The sequence below is a fragment of the Heloderma suspectum genome, chromosome 1 (genome assembly GCF_057233095.1).
Source record: "Heloderma suspectum isolate Gila_16-S chromosome 1, 16-S_ref, whole genome shotgun sequence".
In the NCBI taxonomy this organism is placed as follows: Eukaryota; Metazoa; Chordata; class Lepidosauria; order Squamata; family Helodermatidae; genus Heloderma; species Heloderma suspectum.
Genome location: NC_139458.1, coordinates 212,352,600 through 212,378,225, shown reverse-complemented (window position 1 = coordinate 212,378,225; position 25,626 = coordinate 212,352,600). Strand labels below are relative to the sequence as shown.

At 42.4% G+C, this 25,626-nt stretch overlaps 1 protein-coding gene across 1 annotated transcript in view; it reads right to left on the bottom strand.

Moving 5' to 3' along the window:
- The window catches only part of PARD3B (par-3 family cell polarity regulator beta), a 679,914-nt gene that overhangs the window by 199,601 nt on the left and 454,687 nt on the right, over positions 1-25,626 (bottom strand). Inside the window, exon 19 of the mRNA XM_084818423.1 lies at positions 3,564-3,674. Within this exon, the coding sequence (XP_084674549.1) occupies positions 3,564-3,674 (111 nt within the window). The remainder of the gene's footprint in view (positions 1-3,563; positions 3,675-25,626) is intronic.

The window sequence follows — 25,626 nt, the reverse complement described above, 5'->3', positions numbered from 1 at the left end:
ATGACAGAGAAAACAGAAACAACCTGCTTGCCTACATGATATATTTTAAAGACTTCCTTTGGACATCTTAATATGATAAACACTTTTTCTTAAAGCAGAATTAAAAGAAACGAAATCGCCCAATGGAAAAAGGTGGTATTTCTGTTCTTGTTAATTGTGGGATAAGAATCAAATATGTGAGTTAAAAATATCATCTAGGTTCATCAGCTTCTAAGCACACCTGCTGTTCTCCATTTCAATCTCAAACATTTCCAGGTCAGAAAGGTGAATAATTATTAGAGAAGATAAACCAGAATTATAAAGGCATTGAGCTGACTGTTTTTAATAGGTTCTTACCAATTAACTGTCACTCCAGGGAATACATTCTATTTCGAAAGAGAATTTATCACTAAAAGAAATGTTAACAACAATTACTCCACGTCCAATTGGAACATTAGCCCTAGAAACAGACGGGATCATTCCTTCAAGTCTGCCAACATTTTAGCAAATGACACTGGCCCTTTAACAGATGGGATACATATTTCTTGGCTTGCCAGGATCCTAATAAAAGACATTGGCTTCTGTAAAATGAAGGACATGTACCTCTCAAATTGCCAGCATCCAACTACTGAGCATGTATATTCAAGATAAGTACCATCTCTACTAGACAGGCTGTCACTTGTGCCATAAAAGATATTGGGGGAGGGTGTGTTGCTTTTGGATTGTTTTGGAATGACTGCAGTTATTATGACTGTCAGAAACTGTTAGCTGATTTTATCACTTATATAATGCTTTGAGCATATTTAAATATAGAAAAGTGTTTTATAAATACACTATAATAACAGCAATTTGTTGAACTGAGCAACGAACAATAGGCATAGCATCATTTATTTGTTTATTTATTTATTTATTGCATTTCTATCCCGCCTTTTTTCCTCTTGCAAGGAACCCAAGGTGGCTTACATTATCCTCCTCCTCTCCATTTTATCCTCACAACAACAACCCTGTGAGGTAGGTTGGGCTGAGAGTGTGTGACTGGCCCAAAGTCACCCAGTGAGCTTCCATGGCCAAGTGGGGACTAGAACCCAGATCTCCCAGCTCCCAGTCCAACACTCTTGCCACTACACCACACTGGCTCTCAGTGATCATGCACAACTTGTGACCCAACAAGCCAACCACCTCTTGTTTTTGCGGTCCAAAGAAAAAAACAACAACCCAGGACGGTGGGCAAGCATCTGGCAAGTCACTATATACATGGCTGGCTGGCTGGCTTCATTTGACTTGGAGGCTTGCAAGTTGTGCAGGCCTGCACAAGAAGAATATGAAATCAGAAGGATGTTCCTACCTTGGTGAGATGAGTGGGGAGGCACAAGACTTTGTGGCTATGTAGTATTACCATTACCCAAGTGAATGAAGAACAGTTCATAACACTCAACTAACTGTACGTGTGAAAAGACAAACTGAAGCATGTTTGTCTCTAGAGATCTAACCCAACGCTCTTAACTAGGATGCCCCCTCCCTCCCACACATTCTGCTCTCCAGGTTCCAGACCCTGCCAACTAAACTCTACTTTTTAGCAAAGGCAATAGAGAATAAAATATTATTCCAGAAGCAAACTGCAACAACATGGCTTGGAAAGAGACACAGACAAAGGAAAAAACTAGGACAACAGGAACAATACTGGTTTTGGGGCATTTAAATGGATATTCTTGCATTCCATGAATCCACAATGTGGCCTCAAGCCAACAGGATGCTTCAAAGGATGTGTATGAGCTCAGTTCAGAGCCACTGAGTTTTCTAGCGTACCAATTAGCAAGCCTGGTTTTGGTGCATATGGGGTAAGGTTTATGGTTGAGGAAGGGAGTCTTGGGTAAGACAACATGAGCTTGAGAAGGGCCTAGTCAGAGGTTTATTTCTGAACCTGTGACAAAAGGGCAACAAATCTCTGGCTCTGATGCACCACATCCTCACACAATTCTCCCTAACTAGAAAGTAACACCTGGCTCAGTATAATGGGGGTTTACCAGTACTTCAGAGTTATCTGTCTGTCTGTCTGTTTGTCAAGCACACACACCTGTTTTAGTCTGGAAACAGGTACCATACTTGAATTAGAAGGGGGAAGAAACCCATAAGACTTTTAAAATTAATTAAAATTCATATTTATATAAATATATACATATATAAATATATAAAATTTAATGTTTTATATATTTTGTATTGTTTTATTGTGCACTCTTTGGTTTTAATTTTTGTGAACCACCCAGAGAGCTTCAGCTATTGAGCGGTATGGAAATAAATAAATAAATAAATAAATAAATAAATAAATATCTTTAATTCCCTTTGGTTTTAGTCAAATAGTCCCCCATAACTTTTTAAAGACAGTAGCTAGGGGGGAAAACACAAAAAGATCTCTTGTAATTTCAGCATTAGACAGGCGAGTAGGTTCAGGGCAATCCCAGGTACAGAGAGCCCCAGCCAGGGACGGGCAAACAAGCGATGTTCCAGATTGCCAGGATTCCCCGAAGATCGGCTCACCAGTTGTCTTGTGCCAATTCCCATTGGCGATCACTGCTTAGTCTACACCGATGGGAAGGTTGCACAAATCAAGCAGCGATCAAACATGGAATTTGCGCAAATGCCCTAAGTTGTGCAAATTTCCTCCATAGACAAAACGGGGTGGTTTCAGTCTATGGGGGACATTTGCACAAATTAGGTCATTTGCACAAATCAATCAGGGAAAGTTGCGCGAATCGAATGTGAGCTCATGTTTGGCAATTTACAAAAATTTTCAGCAGACACATGCATGTGCTTGCATTCGGAGTTGCAAACAGGGCATTTGTTGTTGTTGTTCAGTTGTTCAGTCGTGTCCGACTCTTCGTGACCCCATGGACCATAGCACGCCAGGCCTTCCTGTCCTGCGGTCTCTCCCGGAGTGTGCTCAAGTCCATATTCATTGCATCGGTGATATACTATCTAGCCATCTCATCCTCTGCCGTCCCCTTCTCCTTTTGCCTTCAGTCTTTCCCAGCATCAGGGTCATACTCACATGTTTTGCGACCAAAAATGAAAATCTCATACATGCCTTGACCCAGCATTGTGTCAGATGAGAAGTTACTTTTTGCTACACATGAAGAGTAGGACTGGGGAGAGGGTGTGTGGCTCACTCCCCTCAGAAATGAATGCCTGATTAGTTGCAGAACTGAGGAAGGAAAAGCCCAGCATGGAGAATTTCAGCTGCAGTTGTTGGTGGACAATTTCACATGTGGGAGCTGGGGAAGAAGGCAGCTTTCCCTTGTCCTGAGATGTTAGATATCAAAGACAGTTGCTAGTGAGTGAAAGGCACTAATACGGAGACAAGAAATCGAAAGCAGTGTGTTGGTAGGGGAAAGTGTGAGTTGTTATAGTTGTGCAAGAGCCCAGGAAGCGATGTAAAAAGAGATGTGCTCATTTTGAGACTTGTGACCGATAAGACTGGTTGCAAGATGTATGGGATGCAAGTAACTCCCTTGGCCTCCCCCTGCAAACTGTCCATCCTCCCTGTTCACTGAACACAGGACAAAACATGCACATGCCATGCAGCTCACCTTTCCCGCTCCTCCTTCATCTTTTCTAGGTCCTCTTCTTTGAGAGTGCCAGGCTTGGAGTTTCCCTTCTGATCAGTTTTTGGACCTTTATCCTCTTTTTTCTTGCCAAACCTGATTAACAAATTAGGGAAAGTCACATGAAAAGAAGGTATAAATAGTAGGAAAAATATGCATCAGCCAAAACCCACATTGAGTGATTTAAACTAGTACAGTATAACGTGGTTTTGCTTCAGCTATGACATCTGAAATTGAGCTGATACACTATTCAATAAACTAAAAATTCCTCAGAGTATGAATTAACTAATTTTCCATACACTTGGAGCTTAACTTTTCCAAGACACCATGAGTAATGCATGGAAAGATTTCTTAAGATGCTACATGAATGGGGTTTTCAATGGTAAACTATTATTAGCATAAATTTTAAAGCAGCTGACGGGGTCTTCATTCCTCAAGGACAGTGTGTGTGTAAGTAATCCTGGAAGTGCTCAAGCCAATGCAAAGGACCATACTCTGCTCTTCTCAGCACAACTTGCTATTCTATCATACACAGTCCTGATTATGCTCAACTTACCTTTAAAATAAAGGTAAAATGCAGTTAGCATCAGAATAAATGGTGCTACGCTCTAAACAGTGCTAATTTAGGAAAACTTTGCAAAACCCAATGCTCTTTTTCATGACAAACAACAACTTGTATATGCTAATGACTTAAAGGTCTTGCAAACAGTGGTTCTCAAGTCTGCTAATATCTATCTATCTATCTATCTATCTATCTATCTATCTATCTCCCTACTACAATTTTTCCTAATTAATAATGTCTAATAATAAATAATTAATTAATAATTTTACTAGCTCAATGTGAAAGTTGGATTGTTCCTTTGAAAGCTTAGCCAAATAAATATAATATAATATAGGGCAGGGGTGGACAACTGCGGGAGGTCTGGTGTCATTTCGTCCCAGACGCCCCCTGTGGACCACAGTCCACCTCAGTCTCAAAATCACCTGTTTATTGCCCAGTCTTGCTCTGTAATATGACAGGGCTAATGTCTGCTTGTTTCCAAGCTAAATTGAACCCTTTTGGTGCACCAAAGCCACTATGGATGCCATTTCTGTTCATAAAATTGAAAAAAACCTGGGAGCACTCGAGAATGGTACGGGGCTGCACTGGGAAGTGGCCACATGTTTCCCACTCCTGGTGTATGATGAAGGAACGCAAATTACATGCACAATACAAATGAAACTGTTATTCGTTAAAACGTGTATGTGGCCGTGGGCTGCAAAACTGTAATTTGATTTCATACTGATTTAATTTATTTAAATCTTATTAGGCTGACTTTTACAGCAAGGAACTTCCCAAGGCAGCTTCCATAAAACATTCAAAATATAATGAACAAAATATACACAGGATAACCATAAAATACACTTTACAATTTAGGAAAAACATACCTTAAAACAATAGAATGAAAAAATACTAACAATAATGATAAAAAATAGCCACAACGACAACAATAGGTGAGCATCATACCATTAAAATCAACTAAAACACTTTAAAGCAATTACTTTTACCATTTCAGCCCAGCAGTTTCTTGATATATTTAAAAGAAAGCAACTTTAGAGGGTTTTTTAAATTATTTTTATTTATTTATTTATTTATTTATTTATTTCTATACCGCCCAATAGCCGAAGCTCTCTGGGCAGTTCACAAAAACTAAAACCAAACAACACACAATAAAACAATTTAAAATATATAGAACATTAAAACCACAATATAACAATACAACCACAATAAAACCTAGCAGCAGTACAGGAGTTTAAAATACAGATTTAAAACAGCAAAGATAAAAATTTAGAAAGCTAAAATGCCTGGGAAAATAAAAAGGTCTTCACCTGGCGCCGAAAGGAGTACAATGTAGGCGCCAGGCGAACCTCACTAGGGAGCTCATTCCAGAGCTGGGGTGCCACAACAGAAAAAGCCCTCCTCCTAGTAGCCACCCGCCTCACTTCCTTTGGCAGGGGCTCACGGAGAAGGGCTGCTGCTGATGATGTAAAGGCATGTAATGCATGTAAAGGCATGTTTGGATGGGTCCATAGCCACCTCAACTGGGAAGGAGTTCCACAGTTTTGGGGCCACCACTGGGAAAGCTCCATCTCTTGTGCCTGCCAGCCTAATTGATCTCACCAAGGGGCCTCTGAGCAGGTTCTCCAAAACTAACTTAAAAGCACAGGCAAGATAAAGGCAGTCCCTTAAAATAGGTGTCCCCGTTTTGGACCAGTGGGCACATTTGGGAATTTGAGAAACTGCTGTGGATACCAGCAAAAATGGCTGTCACAGTATGTGGCTAGTCACATAATGGCTGCTGTGGGAGGCCTGCCTAGTCAAAAGTGAGCTAAAAGGGTGGTGGTGGTGGTGGTGGAGAAATAGCAATGCTAGAGGCTGAGAGGGAGGGGGAAATAGCAAGGCAAAGGGATACAGGGAGAAAGAGCAAAGTTAGAGGCTGGGAGAAGGAGAAACAGTGAGGTAAAGAGGTGGGGGAGAGAAAGAGCAAGGCTAGAGACTGGGAAGAGAGAGAAAGAAGAAGGCTAGAGACAGGAAAGGGAGAGAAATGGCAGGGAAAGGGGTTGGGGGAAGAGAAAAAACAAGGCTGGAGAGACAGAGAGCAAAGGGGAAAGGTCTGTGTGGGCGGAAAATTGGGCAGGACTAGAAAGCAACTTTTTCCTTCTCTGCCTGCCCACCAAACAGGTGATCTGCAGCAAGTGCAGGAACAGGGAAGAGAACGTATTAGGGTGTTATGGCACCCTAATATTTTCAATATTTTTATTAAAAATAATTTGTTGAAGGAGGCAGGGAATGGGGAGCTTCATGGGTGCCGATAGAAGTCCCAGCACCACATTGGGGACCACTGTTTTAAACCAGGTTGTTTGTAACCATGTATCACAACTTTGGAAATGTATTAACTCATACCCTAAGACATTTTTTATTATTCATTACTTGCATAGTTCAACACGTAGAATATTTCATAATTCATCTACCATTCATCCCTAATGCCATCTCTGTAAGAGAAGGTATTCATCTTTCTATTTCTCATAACATTAGAAATTAAAATTGATTTCATCCACTATCTTTCTTGGTCCAAATGCTACTTTTTGTGTTCTAGACCCTTACGGATAACTTTATTTAAAACCAGGAGTCCCAAAACGTATCCAATAAGCACGTTTTGTATTTATCAGCATAATCTTTAGGTGATTTTTCAATTCCTTTTGTGCCTGTCTAGAAAATGTTCTTTTATTCATTAAGCAGCTCTCTGTGGCCTTCAGCATGTTGGCTGAACTATAGTTCTCTGGTATATTGGCATTTCTCCAGTGACCAACACTGAAATTCTGGGTTTCATTGCAACCTTATCTAACTCAAATTACTAATGAATTCAAGCAGCGAGGCTACAGTGCAACACAGTTAGCCCTTAAAAGGCAACACACTACCACAGCCAAGTTCCCAAGTGTGTGCTGCAGACCAGAAAATGCTCTCACCAGAAAAAGAGAGTGCCAGATCTTCATGTGTGTATGCCAGCTGTACGAGGTGGATATCCTCATGCACATATGGAGCATGTGCGGTGGAAGGAACTCACACACAGAGTGGAGAAGTCTTATATGCCGGCTCTTCGAAATGAGTAGGAGCAGAGTAGGAATGGGAACACTGGAAGCATTTTCAAAGTGCTGTGCATAGGTGTGACAGTCCTCTAGGACCCAGTTCCTTGCCTCTCTCTCTCTCTCTCTCTCTCTCTCTCTCTCACAGTGATTACAGTCTTTGTGGAGATTTTGGTAATGTATCTGAGAGAGCAGTGTCTGGGGGGCCATAGGACGCTAGAGACCTCCTCTTCCAAAGCTGGAGACAGAACTTCAACCTTGGAGGAAGAGATTCGATCATGGATCTTCCTCCCACTCCCCTTCCCCACAGCAGCCATGAAAAGTGATGGTTCCTTCTCCCAAGGTTGTTATTGCCACTGTGGAAGGGGCATAAATGGATGGTTTGGGAGCAGGACACAAGCCTCTACTGGATTCACAGGCCTCTCAAGCTCCCACCCATGCCCATGGCAAGGTAAGGCAGTCGGATGGGCTCAGAGGCCTGTCTAATCTAAAATACACTTAAGGAGGAACAAGGGACAAAATAGCCTCTGTCCTTCCTCCCGCTCTGCAAGGCTCTTGTTGGCAGAGTGTAGGACGGTCAGAGGTCTAATGGGCATCTAACCCATAGGACTGTGCCCTAATTGTGTGTGTGTATGAGTGAGAGAATATCGATATATGTTCAGTGGAGAACTCATGGCTTCTTACAGTATTCTGTGGTGCTTATACTTACGCAGATTTTTAAAAAATGTACCACCATGCAAGTCCATGAATGTATTGTTTCCGGGCCCCGTCACTTGTTGTAAAGCAACTAAGAAATTTCTTAAGTACTTCTCTCTTTGCTAGCAGATGTGGAAAAGGATCTTTTCCCTGTAAAGCCCCCTATACATGCTTTCAGTGGCTCCATATCTTCTACTCTTGGGTGCAAAGACTTGCCTTTCTTTGAATGGGAAGTTCTTGCCTGCCTTTGTTCAGACAAATTGGGGCTCCTCTTTCCATACCTGTCACCAAGTGCCGTGATTGTTGAGCATAAGGAATGGCATTAAAGGAGCAACAGAGAAACAAAAACAGAAAACACGGAAGAAAATGGGACTTGACTACTTAAGAGCATGAACAAAAGGTTCACTGCAGGAAAAGCAGTGCTTTCCACATTCCCTCTGTTGTATCAAGATGGAAGGGGGAAATACTCATCTGTAGAGAAGAGCCCCTTTGTCTTGAATTCCGAGCAGGCAGAAAGACCATCAGAAGAGGAAGGTATTTGGAGATGCTCCACATCGACAGACATTCCTCTTATAAAGGATGTGGGAAGCTTACACTGCACTCAGAATACATCCATGCACCATTTTACATATATCATGAACACAAGGAGATCATCTACACAGGCGGTGTGTCAACAACTTTATATGCTCAGACCCCCATCATTTGCCAAAACCTAAACACAGAGAAGAGGATTTGAGCATAACTTTATCACACCACTTTGTAAGTAAAATCAAAATGCATAGTGTAAAATGGCCCTCAAGCCAGTGCTGAAAAGGTCTGAATCAAATAGCAACTGAGAAGAGAGCTTTCTTATTTATTTCTTATTTATTTATTGCATTTATATCCCGCCTTTCTATAGCTTGTCTAATACATACATATTCAATGGATAATTCATTGCTTCTAGAGAGACCACATTATTCCTTGCATTCTGGCCATATTCCAGATCATACATTTGTTCCACCTGCTGCCCTTTCCCACATAGTTTCATTTAAGCAGGCCTGGGGCCTAGTATTTGATTTTGCATGTATAGATTTTTTTAAACATTAAAACATTTAAAAATATTATTGCCTTGATGTTTTAGAAGATAAAGGAAAACAAGTTACATAATAAAAAGAAATGCAACGATGACAAAAATGTGCCTGTCTCCCTCCTTCAAAGCTGGATACTGTGTTTTGAACAGAGGGATAAAAGAGCCTTCACAAAAAATAAAAATAAAATGACTGTTTTAATTGTAAAAACTGTCAACATAACAACAATGTGAAAGCACTGTTGGTCTGGTGGCATGGTTCCTGTTGCTAGAAGAAACTGGTAAGTTCAATTCAGATTATAAACTAACAAGCAGTTAGTAAATATAGATGAAAATGTGTTTCTCTGCTATTTTTAGCTTCACACTGGAGTTGTGTGAAGTTACACAGCACACCTGCTCTACTAAATACACAATCTGTAGCCCCAGGCTAGAAAATGTTTTTTGTTTGTTTTTTACTTCTTTTGTCTTTCATGCAACCCTTAAAAGATCTCCCCTCTAGTTTTACATCAAAGTAGAAAGGTGCACAAAAAGCTGAAAACATAAAATGGCACCAGCTTAAAAATGCACGTCTGATGAAACCTCGAAACATCAATCCTCCCTCTCATTGTATTCCAAAATTTATAGCCCTTTCGTACTCTCTCTTTTCCCCATTCCATGCTTCATGTTGCTGAGGTTATACCCTGGAGCACTGCCTTCCCCAACCTGATGCCCTTCAGATGTGTTAGGGTCCATCATTCCCTGCCAGCGTGGCCATCACTGGGAGTCACAGTCCAACCCATCTGGAGGGGACTAGGTTAGGGAAGGCTGCTGTAGCACATCCTTTTGTGAAGGAGAAGGAAAGCACTCTTCCAAAAATCATGGTGCGCCAGGATCATGAATACTTTTAAGTGTTAACGTTCAGAAGTATAGGCTGTGTTAGTCTATTGCAGCAAATATGATGGAGTCCTCCTGGGACATGTTTGTCCTTGAGGTGCAACAGGACTCTATCACATTATGTGAGGAAGGATATCAACTAACTATGGAAAGACAGGCCTGGGAAAGGCAAAGGAGAGTGATGGTTTTGAACAACCAGAGTAAACAGTACTCCCTTCTTCTGGGGGCCTTTGTTTTTTATTGGCCAAATTACAAGCATTCCATTTGAAGGTAGAGTAGGAAAGGGAACTGAGAGCAGCAGCAGCAGACAAAAGAGAAATACAAGATGATGGGGCAAAAGTAGATTTCTGAAAGGATTGTTGTTGCATGAATATGGTTGGAAGTAATAAATAATAAATAGCCTTGGGATCACACTATGAATCATGTTGGCTTTTTATTTACAGGTATTGCCCACTGCTCCGAATTCCTCTCACTGAATCCAATTGTGTCAGAGAGAACATTCTGTGGTCAATACAAAGCCACACAGAGCCCATGCTCTTACCCTGTGAGAGGAATGCATAGTGACATGTGCATAGTGACAAAGAACTTTTCTTAAAGGGTGGTAATCTGGTACTAAAAGGGTTAACAAAGAGTAAAGATGGCTGATTTGATCTGGGGGAGGCCTACAAGAAGAGCCCCTAGAAGACCCCAGATTCGTAACCAGCTTTACATTCCAGACTCTTGACCTCTGGGCGAGAAGACTATGAAGTTTGATTCTATGCTAAATGATGTTATTTCACTAACTGAGACTCTGAGATTTTGCAGGACTGTCTTTAAAGAAGGGGAAAAAAATGCAGCTGTCTTTACAAGCGGCTTCACAGAGGCCACGACATCCTGGCAGAGTGAGATTAACAGCAGAACTGAGCATGCTCAGATGCCTACTGAGAGAAGGAAAAGTACTGTTTTGACATCTCGTGGTGTACACCTGCTGGTAAGAGAATGTCCTTACTCAATGCTAGTTGGGTGGGGAAGTGTAGCCCTGAGCATGAGCGACAACTAGAAGGAGGCGTTTGGGCGGATATGGCAAAAAAATGGCCAAAGATGATGGGGAGTTCAAAGAAGATATACCAGAGAGAAATGCGTCAATCAAGATAACATGCCCAGATGGCAGACTTGGGGTCATATTTTGGGACATTTCAAAATAACCCTATTTGTAATGGTACCAGACACGTTCCCCAGACATGTGGAATTGTGCGAGATAGATGAGACACCTTGCTTCTGATTGGTGAGCAAATGCTCTAACCACATGCACCCCATTTTTATTGGAAGCTGATTGTCTCATTGCTCCTTGGGCCCCACCTTTGACCAGAGTAGGGGTATAAAAGCACAGGGAATGGGAGCTCTGGGGGTGGCACTTGTATTCCTGTTGCTCTGGTTCCTACTGCTGCTTCACCCTTTCTGCCGTGCCACCAGACCCAAGGATTTGGGTAACTATGGACCTCTTTAGACTCTTAGACTTTGGAACTTAAGGTGTTTTCTGAAAGTAGAACTTAGAATTATTTCTGAGTTTAGGACTTAGAGTGCTTTCTGAGGGTGAGACTCGGAGGTTATTTCTGAGAAGGGGATTTGGAATTCCATCTTCAGAGGTGCCAAATGGAATTATTTTCAGGTCATGGGTTTTCTGTTCACTCTAACTCCTATCTCTATTCTTCATATGCCTAGAAGAACATCGTAATGCTTTAGCATAGCTTTTGTGTTCAAGTAAGAAGCAGGAGGAGGTAATGGGAGGGTTAACAGTTTAGGTTATTTTGGTTTAGTTTTGAACTGCAAGTAATAAACAGGAGTAAGTTGGAAAGAGGAGTCCTAACAATGTTAGAAGCTCAAGCCGTTATCTTATTGGCCAAGTTCATAGTACCAGCTTTGGCAACTGCAATTCTTTTGATTTATCTTCTATTTTTGTTGCATTCTCTTTCCCTGTAATGGTAGCAAAGTTTCTAATGCTCATACAACCACCATGCCACTTCCTTTATTTTCTATTTTCCCTAAAATAAAGCCTTGAATAGATTTCAATCTACGCTTTTGTCTGTAGTGATGTTTGTCCATTGGGATTAGCTTGGTTACCCACTGGGGTGCTTCGGACCCATTTGGTGCAAGTTCTCAGGTTAAATGGGACCGAATTTACAAAGGGATTAGGCAACGTCATGGAGAATAAGGCTATCAAAGGGTGCTAGTCATGATGGCTATATATTATCTTCATTATGAGAGGTACTATGCCTCTCGATACCAGTTACTGGGGAACATGATCAGGAGGGTGCTGTTGCATTCATATTCTTCTTGTGGGCTTCCCATAGGTGGTTGGCCACTGCGGGAACAAAATGCAGGCTAGATAGGCCTTTGGTCTGATCTAGCAGGACTCTGCTTATGCTATTTTGTGCACAGGGGTAAATCAAGAGAAAGTGGAACAGAGAGTTCAAATTCCAAGAGGGCCCAGGAACTGGAGATGCTATGTGCTGCTGATAGAAAGAGGGGTGTTCTCGAAAGGGATAAGACTGTGAGCTGCACAGTGGAGGTGGTGAAGAATTACGCACATCCAGAAAAGCTGAATGGGGGTAAGATTTAAAAGTCTGCTCTTGAAACTTCAGCAAAAGCTTTGTATTTTAAGAGTATTTGTTTTGATTAAATACTGGGCTGGAGGTGGGGTTGGGGGGAGAGGGGAAAGCAGAAGGGAATTGCCTGTTGTTCACCCCTGAAATGGTGCCTTTGTAGTCAAATCTGTAAGCAGGGAGTGCTAGTTCAATGAGGAGAAAAGACACTTAGAAAAAATGAGTAACATTTAATATATTTTTAACTATATAAAAAGAACGGGAAAATAAAGAACATTATGGCCTCATACCACTCTGTACAGTGTTTTGGTGACACAGACTGACGTTTGTAACGCAACATGAAGGCATCTATAGCTGAAGCCATGAGTATGCTGTCTATAATGGGAGGGCAATGTTCCAAATGCACTGTGCATACTGGATGTGCATATAAAAGCAGGTAGGGATTCTCTTTTCTGTGACTTTAGAAAAGCAAAAATGGGCGAGTCATCCTAATGTAGAAGGCAACATACTGTATTTGAGAACAAGTTGTGCAAATACAATGGATTCCTCATTTCTGATATTAGCTTTAGCATCAAGACCCTGAAAAGAAGAAATGGCTCATGTTCTACAGGCACACTCTTGCCACAGGAACACAAGTCAGTGATTTATGCCACAGTGGCTTAAGCAGCATCTTACACATACCACCCAGCACCCTAAATGTGCTAAAAACAGATGGGCGTAGGCTTGTTCCAATGCAGCACATTTTGAGTAGCAGCCTACTTAGGGTGCTATATAAGAAACAACCGCCACCTCTGTCCTCCCCCAGCTGGAAGTGGATTACAAGAGTTCTAGCTATTAGTACAGCAGGCTCCTAGGATCAAGCTTCAGGACTTTTTGTTGTCCATTGCAAAAATCTGGATCCATCCTTCTAATATCAAATGTGCAATTGCACAGAATAACATTTATTGTTATATGTTCCCATCTCTGATGTCCACAGAGGCAATATTTCCTTTTCTATGCCGATTGTCCAGGCGATGCTAAGAGCAGATTACTTACTCACCCCACTGACATCATCTTTTCTTTGTTTCATTTTTAATTTTGAGGCAGGCTTAAAATGAACTTGCTGTTCTGTGAGCCTACTTTGTTGCTCCCATGATGAATTTCTTACATGCAGGACCTAAAAGTGGTGGCCATGGTAACATTTCATTTCTGTGCTGAAGAGCCAGTTTCCACATCTCAAATGTGTTGATATTTACTTTGAGGATTAAAGAGCAGGGAGGTCTACAAAGTCCCCAGACTTCTAATGCAGGAAAAACATCTGCTGGACAGAGTCCTAAGCAGATTGCTAGCTAAATTCTGCAACTGGGAATTCTTTTGGTTAATTAGGTCTCCCGTATCAGGAGATGTCACTGGAGCTAACTGAGAACACAATGGTATTTGAAGCATTTAGTGAGAAAAGAACATTAATTCAAAAGGTCACAGTAATGGGGGGAAAAACAAAAACAGAACTCATGCTTAGATGGTGTCATCTGTAGATGTGATCTGCGTTTTGAACTCAAAGTGATTTGTAAATTTTATAGAACAAAAAATAAAGTGGGGGATGGAGAGAGCAGCAGGAAACTCATCAGCATCCTTGCTGCTGTTTCAGCTGGGAGTGGCCTTAATCAATGTCAGGCTCTTTAAGGCCCCATAATCCGCAGAAGTAGGCAAACTGGTGCCCTCCAGATATTTTGGACTACAACTCCCATAATCCCTGACCATTAGCTATCCTTTCTGGGGCTTATGGAAGGTGCAGTCCAAAACATCTGGAGGACATCAGGTTGCCCGCCCCTGCCCTAATGCAACACTTTGGAAATGGCTACAGTCGATTTATACATGGCTGGCAACAAAAGGATGTCCTCCTCCTTTCTATGTCAAGTGCCACAGGGCTTGGACAAGAAAGCCTATGGGTTATGTGCAGCCTTCAACAAACTCACTTGTCAACAGATTAGAGGTGAGGAAGTGTTTGATTTAGGGCATTTCTACACCAGCCTAAAATCCTGCATTTAAAATGAGGGGTTCTGCTTCTGTTTTAAATGCAGAATCACCACTGACTCCCTTTACATGCGCTCCCTCCCCGCAACCCTTCTCCTCGTATCGGAGTCCTCCATTATCTTTCATTGATCTCTCTCCTCTTCTTGCCGCTTTAACTCTTTTCACAGAGGGAACTCAAGCGGGACACAATGGGGTAATTTGATAGCTCATTATCTGCGATCCATTTAAAAACGGAACAAAGGGCATTTAGTGCAGGAGGGTCACAGCGTCATGTAAAGAACCTGCAAACTTCCGTGAAGGAGCAATCTCAATCACAGGATAAAAGCTTTGTGTGATGAAGCCCTTAGCAAGCCAAAGTGCTTAGGGAGGGAGGGAGCATTAAAGCAGTTAAATTTGGTTGCCAGAAAAACCTAGAGTAGATTTTTGTGATACAGTCTATTTTCTCCAGTTCTGAATGGCATCTGCAAGAGCTTTTTCCCTTTCCCCTCCCTTATCTGTCACAGAATAATCTATTGGACGGGGGAGGGGTTTGTTTTGAAAATATCTGTTTATGCTTTTCATATGCGTATGTGCCTGTGTTTGCTGCCTGTGTGTGTGTGTCACTGGGCTAACTGTGGGATGAGAGTGTGAGACTCATAGATTTCTGTGTGCATAGATTTCTGTCTGGAGTGAGTGTGAGGTGTATGGATTTTTCTCTCAGGTGAGTGTGGGGTCTATGAATTTTTGTCTGGGATAGTGGATTCCCATCCCCCATACTATTTTGCATGCTTCTTTCAGTTTCCTTCTGAAGAAGTGGTTTTGTGTGGCTGTGTGGATGATGATGATGATATGAAAAGGTAGATTTTGTATGCTCTCAGAACATGCTGTTCATGCTTACTCCTGAGTAATCCAGTAGGCATGCTGAGGGGTGGTTTGGGGGCTGCTTTGTGGTGGATTTTGGATGCTGTCAGAACTTGATGCTGGGTTCCAAAGACTGCTTTTCTGTGTGACTCTGAGGATATGATTATGGTGATGTGTGGCTGTGTAGATCTCCCCCCACCCCTGGGGTATCTTAAAGTCACTTGATTATCTGTGCAATGGGAGTTGTTGCTGGAACAGGAGAATGTGCGTCCAAAGCAGTGCTTTGGTGCTGCTGTGCAGATTTCACTCCCCTGCTTTTCACTCTCAATCTTAAAGTTCATGTGACTCAGTTTCCCCTTACTGTGGTATGGGTTGCTGGGGATTCAAAAGACTGCTCTGCCTCTAGTGACCTGTCCTCCACCCCACCAGCTCCAGTGGGCACCAGCCACCTCTGCCAAATACCTCCCAGTCAACAAGTTCCTGTCACTTCAAGCTCCAGTTGCAGGTAGATTTTATAAGAATAACAGGAAGGCCAGCTTTGTAAATTGATTAACTGACTGGATGAGTGTCAGGGTTGCATCTGAGCCCATAGAGTCCCAAAGCAGCTCTGATTCTGAGGAGGAGATACAATCTGTGGGAGAGGAACTCTCTCAGGTTTCAGAGGCTCAGCTGGAGGGGGAGCCCCCCCCCACTCAGATTCCTGGGAGCGACAGTGATCCTGGCATGGAAAGGGAGGGACAACTTGAGCTTTTAGACGTGAGGCGCAGGCACAAGTGAGAGGTTGCGGGAGCCGAGCTGAGGCGCTCAGCCCAATTGGCTCGACGTCAACAGCTGCACCCCGAGGCCCCACGAGAAAGGGGGAGAATTTCCCCTCCTACTCCTTAAGTTCAGAGAGTTGCTGCGCTTTTCTCCAAACGGAGACCAACTGACATCCTCTTAGAAACCTCTGGTAGGCTGTTCCTTTGTATTTCCTCTGAGTCTCAGGCAATTAGCATCTGTAAGCCTCATTAGGTTGAATGGAAATAAAGCCTTGGAAAGCAGCCCTTTTGTCTGACTGATGATTCTGGCTATTGGAGGGTTCAGAAGACAACAGGGGCATTCCTGACAATGGAAGAAGGCAGAGGGCAATTTCAAATTTCACTTTTGCTTCCCTCAGCATCCCTACTTCTACAGCGTTTCTCCATTCTTTAGCCCCACTTGCAACTGGCTTCTCTCTCTCACTCTCTTCCAATGCTAGAAAGAAAAAGTCTGATTAGTATAACAAAACAAATCAACTGAGTTGTGAAGTGGAGCTGCTGCAAGAAAGGAAGAAAAATCTGGAGTGGATTTATTTGGGAGAGAGGGAAAGTCTGGGTCTTCTAGGTTTTTTAAACCTTGGTTTGGAGACAGATCCTTTCTGTGCTGTGGCTTGCCAGGGAAGTGGGGGCAACGTTGAATTTTCCAAAAGACAAATACAGGGGACTCAGGCTTCTGGGAATACCACCGTTTTGCACTATTAGCCCTTCTTAATTTTGTGGGTGGGGCAGGAGGCCACTTGCTGGGTGGAAAGGGAAAGACACTCTGCATACTTTCAGAGGCTTTTTGGCTGCTAAGCCTGGACATAATTTGTGGACCCCTGGTTATTTTCCTATTTCTTATTCCATGCACCACTGAGTCAGTTGGATTACAAGCAACACACACCTCCTGGATTGGGGAAACATGTTTCCCTAGATTGCCAATCCCATGTATTGCTCTAGCAGTGTTTGCTGAGCTTCCTCAGTCTAGCTAATTTGTTATGGAAAGAAGGCACTAGGTTAATCCCTCTGCAGCTCCCAATTGTTTCCCTAACTTGACTGCCTGCCTGCCAGCCAGATACTGCATCTATTTTGAGTATTGCCAGCTCTCCAGTGGGAGACAGGCGTTGCCAACACTTAAGAGTTTCTGACATTGGGTTATACTTTTTGTTGGATAGGTTTATGTAATTACTTACAGGGCTACTTTAAATAAATAACTGTAAAGACACACACACACACACACACACACACACACAAATGACTGCATGTAATTTTACTGGAGGCAAAAATGTGGTGAGCCTCTGCAATGTACATGCACACAGGGCCAGCCGAAGACATTTTATTGCCTGAGAAGGACAAGATAGCATCCTCCCCCCATTCATATACAGAAGCCAACCAGACCGGCAGGTGAATTTTACTTCAGTGTTGGCGATGGGGTGCTGTCTTCCATTGTACCTAAGCTCTGCCCTCTAACATCTTACTGCTGGTCTCGGCCCACCAATATCTACAGTCTAAGGCAGCCACCTTACTTTGCCTAACCGTCGGGCCAGCCCTACCCACACCCATGTGTGTGCATGTGCGCATGCACACACAGGTGCGTATGCACACACAGGTGCACATGCACACAGTCTGTTTGTAGAGTTGGGTGGATAGGTGGACATGTACCAACTGAATTCTGTTAATTAATTCAATTAATAGAAGAGCAACTAATTTTCATGCTACCCAACCTCCCCAATATAGTCTACTGACTTGGACATAGAATCAAATGAATTATGGGTGTACAAGATATTCTCAGTACATTTATGCCTAGTTCATACTTGCCATGGCCTCCAAGTGATTTCCTGAAGGAATGTGTAGGTTTGCGAGCTGATGGGGATCATGGTGATGACCCTGATTGTATGATCTGTGACTGCCACACTGGGCCTATAATCTAGGATCTACAATTTGCAGGCTGTCATGAAGGAGTCTCAGATGCACGTTATGTAAAAATGCCTGGTATAAAGATTTCCTTTGGGGATACAGATGTGTCTGCTGTAAGAGTTCCATGTCTCACCTTGAGTCTTTCAAGTTAAGACTGATTATAGTCAAAATAAATAACAGAAGGTGTAATTCCTCAATACATTTCAGGGCAAGCAAAATAAAAATATACAAAAATATTCTCAATTCTGGGGAAAATACATATAGAAAAAAGCCTCAATGTTAAATTTAAATGTAAGTAAAAAGAGAGTGAGAAAGATAAAGATACTAATAAGGTATGATTTTCAGGTCCACACAGGGACTATAAAAAGCTTATTAACTGCCATGACTGCCGCGTGTTTTAAGTTATTTTATCACTCTGCTTTACAGCAGGAGAAATACTCTCTTGGAGCGGCACCGTGCTTTGATTAATTACTTTCATACATAAGCTTTTACAGGGTATTAGTGCTGGAGTGAGTCGGACTGGCTGCCTGTGATTACCAGCCCAGACTCATTTTACATTTATGTTAATAGGAGTGTTAATGAAAGAAATCTTTTACATTTTTATTGTTTTTCTAACTACCTAAAAGCTTTCTGGTTATATTCTTACTTATTGGATAGAATTATGGGTGCTATACACTGCAGTTCTACATATCTTGTTGAAATTACTGCATTGGGGAGGGATGTGGGTGGGGGGAAGAGAATATGCCCACTAAATCACAGTGAACCAGGCTAATATTCTGTGAACAGTCGACCAGACACCTAGTCCTCCACCCTAGGTGAGAACTACAATACATAAAACTGGAAGCCATACAAGCTATGTTCAAATAAAGCATAGCTAGAGAATGCTTAAGCTTCTATAGCTCTTTAATTGTGGCAAATATACTCCCATCATCTGCATTTCCCTTTATAATCCAAATATAAATTGCTGTTTCTCAAAATTAGAGCATCTCTACACAAGGATTTTATTGTGCACTCATGATTAGTTGCAAACTTTTTTTGCAGGCCCTCCACACAACGTCGTCAACCTTCCCATCCCTTCTGGCCATTATAGTGGCTTAATTCTCTATGGAGAAAACGCGATAAGGGACTTCAACACGCAATAACTTTCTGGTGAAATTCTGGGATCGTGCTATATTGCAGCGCCATCTAGTGGCTGTATAATACAGAACTTGCCCAGAAAGAAAAAAAAAAGATGAAACCACGTGAAAAGGAGCCGATCTTCAGCTCAAGGAATCGGAAAGCATAAACACTGGTAAGGGTTGGGGATTTTAGCCTGGTGTAGAAATGCTCTAAGTTACATGTAAAGATAAGCTTCTTTTATTGCTTTAGTACAGCAGATTTTGGAGATCTGGGTTCAGTTCTAGCTCAGTCAAGGACTAACTGATGTTGGCACAAGATGTGACCACATATGTGGGTGCTGTTAAAAGCAGCAGCCCCAGAAACCTATGATGGTACAGCAGTACATTGCAAGTTCCCTCATCCCCTCTCCATGTTTCTGGGGCAGAAAAATTACAATGTATTATTAGTAGGGAGAAGAGAGGGAGACATAGGGCCACTGCTTTGCTTGACAGGTGTGCGTGTGTGCTGGAATGAGACACTATGGCATATGCATAATGTGTTGGATCCAGAGAGGTCTTCCACTGGTGGTAGTCCCGCTAAGAATGTCCTGCTGACGGAAAGGGGGGAGGCAATTTTTGCCAATTTCCCCCTCCCTTGAAGCCCCCGGAGCCATTTTCCCCACTGTTTTGGAGGCTCCCCAACTCTCTGGAAAAGGTTTTATGGGGAAAAGCGGGTGGCTGGCTGGAGAATAGTGCAGGGGTATGCGCGCGCGCGCACGTGTGTAATTGGCAAAATTGCCTCTTTCATGCCATCAGCAGGATTCTTCTGCTCGATCAGAAATCTTTCATGGATGGAAGGAGCTCTTCCATCAATAGGAGACAGATTCTAGACACATCCCAGCATCTAGATCTAAGCTCATTAGTCTGGGCTCACTTTCCATCCTAGAACATGAAACAAAACAATGGCCAACACTCTAATCAACAGAAATGAGATAAAGAAAGGAAAAATGCAAGGCATTTTGCACTCTGAATTTTCTGTATAAATGGAGGATGACAAATATATTGAAATAGTGTTATCAGCTGGAAAAGATAAGCCTGAACATGGAATCATTCAGGAGAGGGATGACCCAGTCTCCTATGGTTAAATCCTCATCACTTCTTTAAGTAGATCCGATGAGGATACAGGATAAATACACATTTGAAAATGCAGCAAAAAGCTCTCTGACAGCATTTTGAAGTCGAGAGCTGGTGTGGCACACAGGCTGAACATGTGAGCAAGGAAACCCTGATTTCAAAACTCATCTCAGCCATGAATACACTGGGATCACATACTGAATTTCTGTCAGGGTTACTGAGCCAATGCTTCTGAAGCACTTTAAAGACTTAGGAAGCATTAGGTACATGATAAGAATTCTCCTTCTTCTGAAAACTCAGAACACCGGATAGCTTATGCAACTTCCAATGTTCAGAATGGTGGATTAAGTAGATGAATGCGTAGTGACTGCACAGAGCGGGAACTTTCACTCGGCAGAATGATTCACTCTAACTGACACAAGCTGGTAGTTGTGTTGCAAAAATAAAAGTATCAAGGCATTCAACAGAGCATATTTATCAGCAATACACAACTGAAACAAAAGTTTTGGAAAAAACCTAACACCCATTTGATTAAAACTATTAAAAGCAAAGAAATCCAAGTCATGTTTAACTTCAGTGGGACCTAACTTCAACTAATTTAATCTGGATCCAATCCAGTGTTTTCAAATAAAAATGCACTTAATGACTAGTAACATAGTTAGAAAAAAGATACTTATAACTGTTATCACAAAATCATTAATGTTGTATTGACACAATATAATTGGGACAACAGAAAGTGTTATCTGAAACACAGCGCAGTGTATACCCAACCACCGAGAGGAGTGTTCCTGGTCAAGTCTCCAGCCAGCACAGAACAAGAGCTCTGTTGTGCTATTCAGGTTTCTGGAGGGTTAGAGAGTTTCAGGAGGGGCTAAAGGGAAAAGAACACAGATTTTCTTTCCCACCACCATGACGCCTCCCCTTGCTATTATAGAATATATGATCACTGAGGGCAGTGATCCGAGAGAAATAAATCTCCCAAAATATTTGGGAATACTTATTGTGAGTTATATTTCTGGGGTAACAAACTGATCAGACATGGGACCAAAGGCTCTGGACTGTCTTACAAACTTTAGCTTTCATCACCCAAACTCTCCAACTCAAGAATTATATTTAATAACCATTAGCTAAAGTGGATGTCTGGGAGAGAGTGCAGGACAGGAAGGCCTGGCGTGCTATGGTCCATGGGGTCACGAAGAGTCGGACACGATTGAACGACTGAACAACAACAACAAAAGTGGATGTACATGCACAATAGGGAATTGAGCAACCACTCTTAGGGCATCTCTACACCAGCCTGAAGTCTTGCATTTAAAACGGGGCTTTCTGCTTCCCTTTTAAATTCAAGATCACGACTCCCTTTTTCACCTGCTTCCTTTCCTCCCTCCCCTTTCTCCCTCCTTCTCCCTGTATCTGAGTCTTCCATTATCTTTCCTTGATCTTGCTCCCCTTCTTGCCGCTTTCCCTCTTTTCATGGAGGAAACTCAAGCGGAACACAACGGGGTCATTTGATAGCTCATTGCGATCTATTTAAAAATGGAACAAAGGGCATTTAGTGCAGGAGAGTCATGGCAGGGTCACGGCGTCATGTAAAGAGCCTGCAAACTTCTGTGAAAGAGCAATTTCAATCGCAGGATAAAAGCTCCATGTGAAGAAAGCCCCAGAGAATATGTCAGCAATCCACCATATTATATTCTTCCTTAACCAGTTTTTGAAAATCAGCTGTGGATTTTTAGAGATAAAAGAGCTGATCATAACAGACTCTGTATTCTTTGATGGACAAAAAATAAAAATTCAAGGGTATGCAGCAATAATAATAATAATAATAATACATATCACTCTTCCACTCTCATGAAATATAAAGATGACAAAAGATAAAACAAATTAAAATATCAAAGTGCAATGCAAGATTAAAAGAGTAGTGAAACAAAAATAAGTTGAACTATTTATTCTCTCAGCTACTGGTATCATCCCCTTATCAGTGAAATGTAATTATGGAAGAATTCAGATTCTACAATACATTATAACAATGTAGAATCTAAAGCTCTCCAAATCTGCCATCAAATGTCGTATTCTTAGAGAACAGATGACAATTAGACTCATCTTATTTAACTTGCTAGAGAGATGCATACCTAGACTGTTATTTACTTAGCTATGGAATAACAACTGAAGTATGGCCCCTTCAGATACAACAGTGCTTACTGCCCAGAGTATGTCTAGTCTTGCATGCACTCATTCTACGTATTTTATCATTTTTGGAGAGATAAATTAAAAACACCCCATTGCATTGATTATCGCAGTAAAAAAAATCGTTCACTGTACTTGATGATCAAGAATCCCCTGACGTGTTGAGAAGCACATAGGATCTTGATACAAACCAACCAAAAAGCGAAAACCCCAGCCTTCAAGATTACTTATGAAGCACAGGATGGCAGGAAAAGCACTAAATAATCAGCAACAAAGCAGTAAAGAAGCCCTCCCCCATTTCATAAGCGTGATCACTTGGAGTAATATAATGGCGATAAGAACCAGGATCAAATCTCTTCTGAGACCAGTAAGTGACATTGTGGCCTGGATGTACAAATTTCAGCTTAATACATGAGATATGCATGAGCATATGACCCTTGTGTCGCTCCTTCCCTTCTCAACATGCTGACATTAACCCAGGAAGTCTTCCATAGTTTCCTGCTACCCCCTAATCAGTAAACTATGGTTTCCAGGTTTGGAACAAGCTAGGTTCCAGATGCCTTGTGTTCACAAAGGGGAACAAACATTTCCCCAGATTGGGCTAGATTAAAATGAAAGTGGCCCCACTCAATCCCCAAAGCTTGAAGTATCTCTCCCCGCCCCACCTGTTTTTATATTTTGAGTAAAATTCTCAGCAAACTGCAAGAGAATGCAAAGGACTACACTTCCCATTTGCTGATTGAACATTGGGAACCAGTAGGGATTAGCTACCCATTAATAGTACTTGTGATGGCAGTCTCCAATCATCAGATATTAATAGAAATTCTTATTGCTGTTGTTGTTGATACAGCAAGATCAATATGCTGTATCAACAGAAAAAGGACAATTAAAATGATCATGAAGTTGGAGTGCTTCCTCCCTCTGAAGAAGTGACAAATTCACTTTGTCTATGTGGTCCAGAGGGAGGTGCCATCCCAAAGTGAAGGAATGCCCCCCCTGGAGCTCTGGAGAATGGGCCTTACAATAGCTATTAGCCATCACAGCCAAACTGAATCTCTTTTTTATTGGTTTTTGTTTTGAATTGTATTAGTTATATTAATTATGGATTTCTGTAGTTGTGTAAAATGCTTTGATTGGTTTTTGTTTTGAATTGTATTAGTTATATTAATTATGGATTTCTGTATTTGTGTAAAATGCTTTGATAGCTTTTTGCAATGGGAAGCAATGCATTACTACTACTACTACTACTACTAATTTGTCCTGAGACAGAATAACTTTAGATTATGAGAACAAACAATGGCAGGGGAAGACAATCCTCAATGACTTGGATCAAACAATATGGAGAAATTATATATATATATTATCTATATAATCTGTGCTCTAATGCAAGCTAATGGAAGACTTCCCACACTGCACCACTACAATGAACAAGGGGTTGTGTTATAGACTTAGGGATGTACGAAAGTCCCTTACCTTTGTCGAACGTTGATTCGCAGTGGGGGGGAGGCGCTCCGTCCCTACCCCCTGAAATTCTGGCCGGGGGAGGAGGCGCCCTGTCCCTCCCCTCTGAAATTCTGGCCGGGGGGGAGGTGCGCCGTCCCTCCCCCCCGAAATTCTGGCGGGGGGGAGGCGCCCCGTCCCTCCCGCTGTGAATCTTGTCCTGCCAGGACTGCAAATGGTGGCGGCCATAGCCGCCGCCGTTTGCATCCCTGCAGTCAGCCGTGATAGGCTACGTAAATGTTTACGTAGCCTATCACGGCTGAGTTAAAAACAACAACAACCGCACGTACGCAAATGGCGGCGCCCATGGGCGCCGCCATTTGCGTTCCTTATTTTGGCACGTCTAGTCTATGTAAACATTTACGCAGACTACGGCAAAAATAAGGGGAACGCAAATAGCGTAGACACTACGCTATTTGCGTTCCCCTTATTTTCACAGTAGTCTATGTAAGTGTTTACGTAGACTACACGTGCCAAAATAAGGAACTCAAATGGCAGCACCCATGGGCGCCGCCATTTGTGTACGCGCGGTGTTTTGTTTTTTTTTAACTCAGCCGTGATAGGCTACGTAAACATTTACGTAGCCTATCACGGTATTTTTTTTAAATCTAGCTGTGATAGGCTACGTAAATGTTTACATAGCCTATCACGTTTTTGTTTGTTTGTTTTTAAACTTAGAAATTGTGGTGGCGGCAGCCGGTCAGAAGACCGGCCGCCGCTGCCACCGAACCACCGCTGCTGCCAGGGACATTCGCACAAGGTAAGTCCCGTCCCGGGGGGGGCAGACTGTTTCGCCACCGATTGCGGGGGGCCGAATGCGCTGGCATTTGGCCTCCCCGAGATTCGTGGCGAAATTCTCTGACATCCCTAGTTATAGTATGAGAAAAATGGTGAATATGGAAGATACACACTATAGCGTGTAAACTCTACTGGGTTATTAAGAAGTCTTGAGAATGTCTATCATAAGTACTTGTGCAAACAGAAGAAATTTTCTGAATTTGGGTTCACGCAGCATTCTTCCACTAGGTCAGAAACAGCCCTTCTGTGCATTGAAAAGTACTCAGGACTGCTCCTACCATTAGGCAGAGTGAGGTGGCTCCTTCAGACGACAGATGCTGGGGTGGGGGTGGCAACCAAGCAGAGCAGTGAGCGAGCTGTGGCAAGCAAGATAGACCAAGGTGTTGGAAGACAGAATGCTGGCCCAATTAGAATCATAGAATCATAGAACAGTAGGGTTGGAAGGGGCCTATAAGACCGTTGAGTCCAACCACCTGCTCAATGCAGGAATCTAAGTCAAAGCATCCCTGACAAGTGGCTGTCCAGCTTGATCTTGAATGCCTCCAGTGTGGAAGAGCCCACTACCACCTGGGTAATTGGTTCCATTGTCGTATTCCTCCAACAGTCAGGAAGTTCTTCCTGATGTTCAGCCGGAATCTGGCTTCCTGTAACTTGAGCCCATTATTCCGTGTCCTGCACTCTGGGATGATCGAGAAGACTTCCTCTCTCTGACAACCTTTCAAGTACTTGAAGAGCACTACCATATCTCTCCTCAGTCTTCTCTTCTCAAGGCTAAACATGCCCAGTTCTTTCAGTCTCTCTTCATAGGGCTTTGTTTCCAGTCCCCTGATCATCTTTGTTGCCCTCCTCTGAACCCTCTCCAGGTTGTCTGCATTCTTCTTAAAGTGTGGTGCTCAGAACTGGACACAGTACTCAAGATGAGGCCTCACCAGTGCTGAGTAGAGG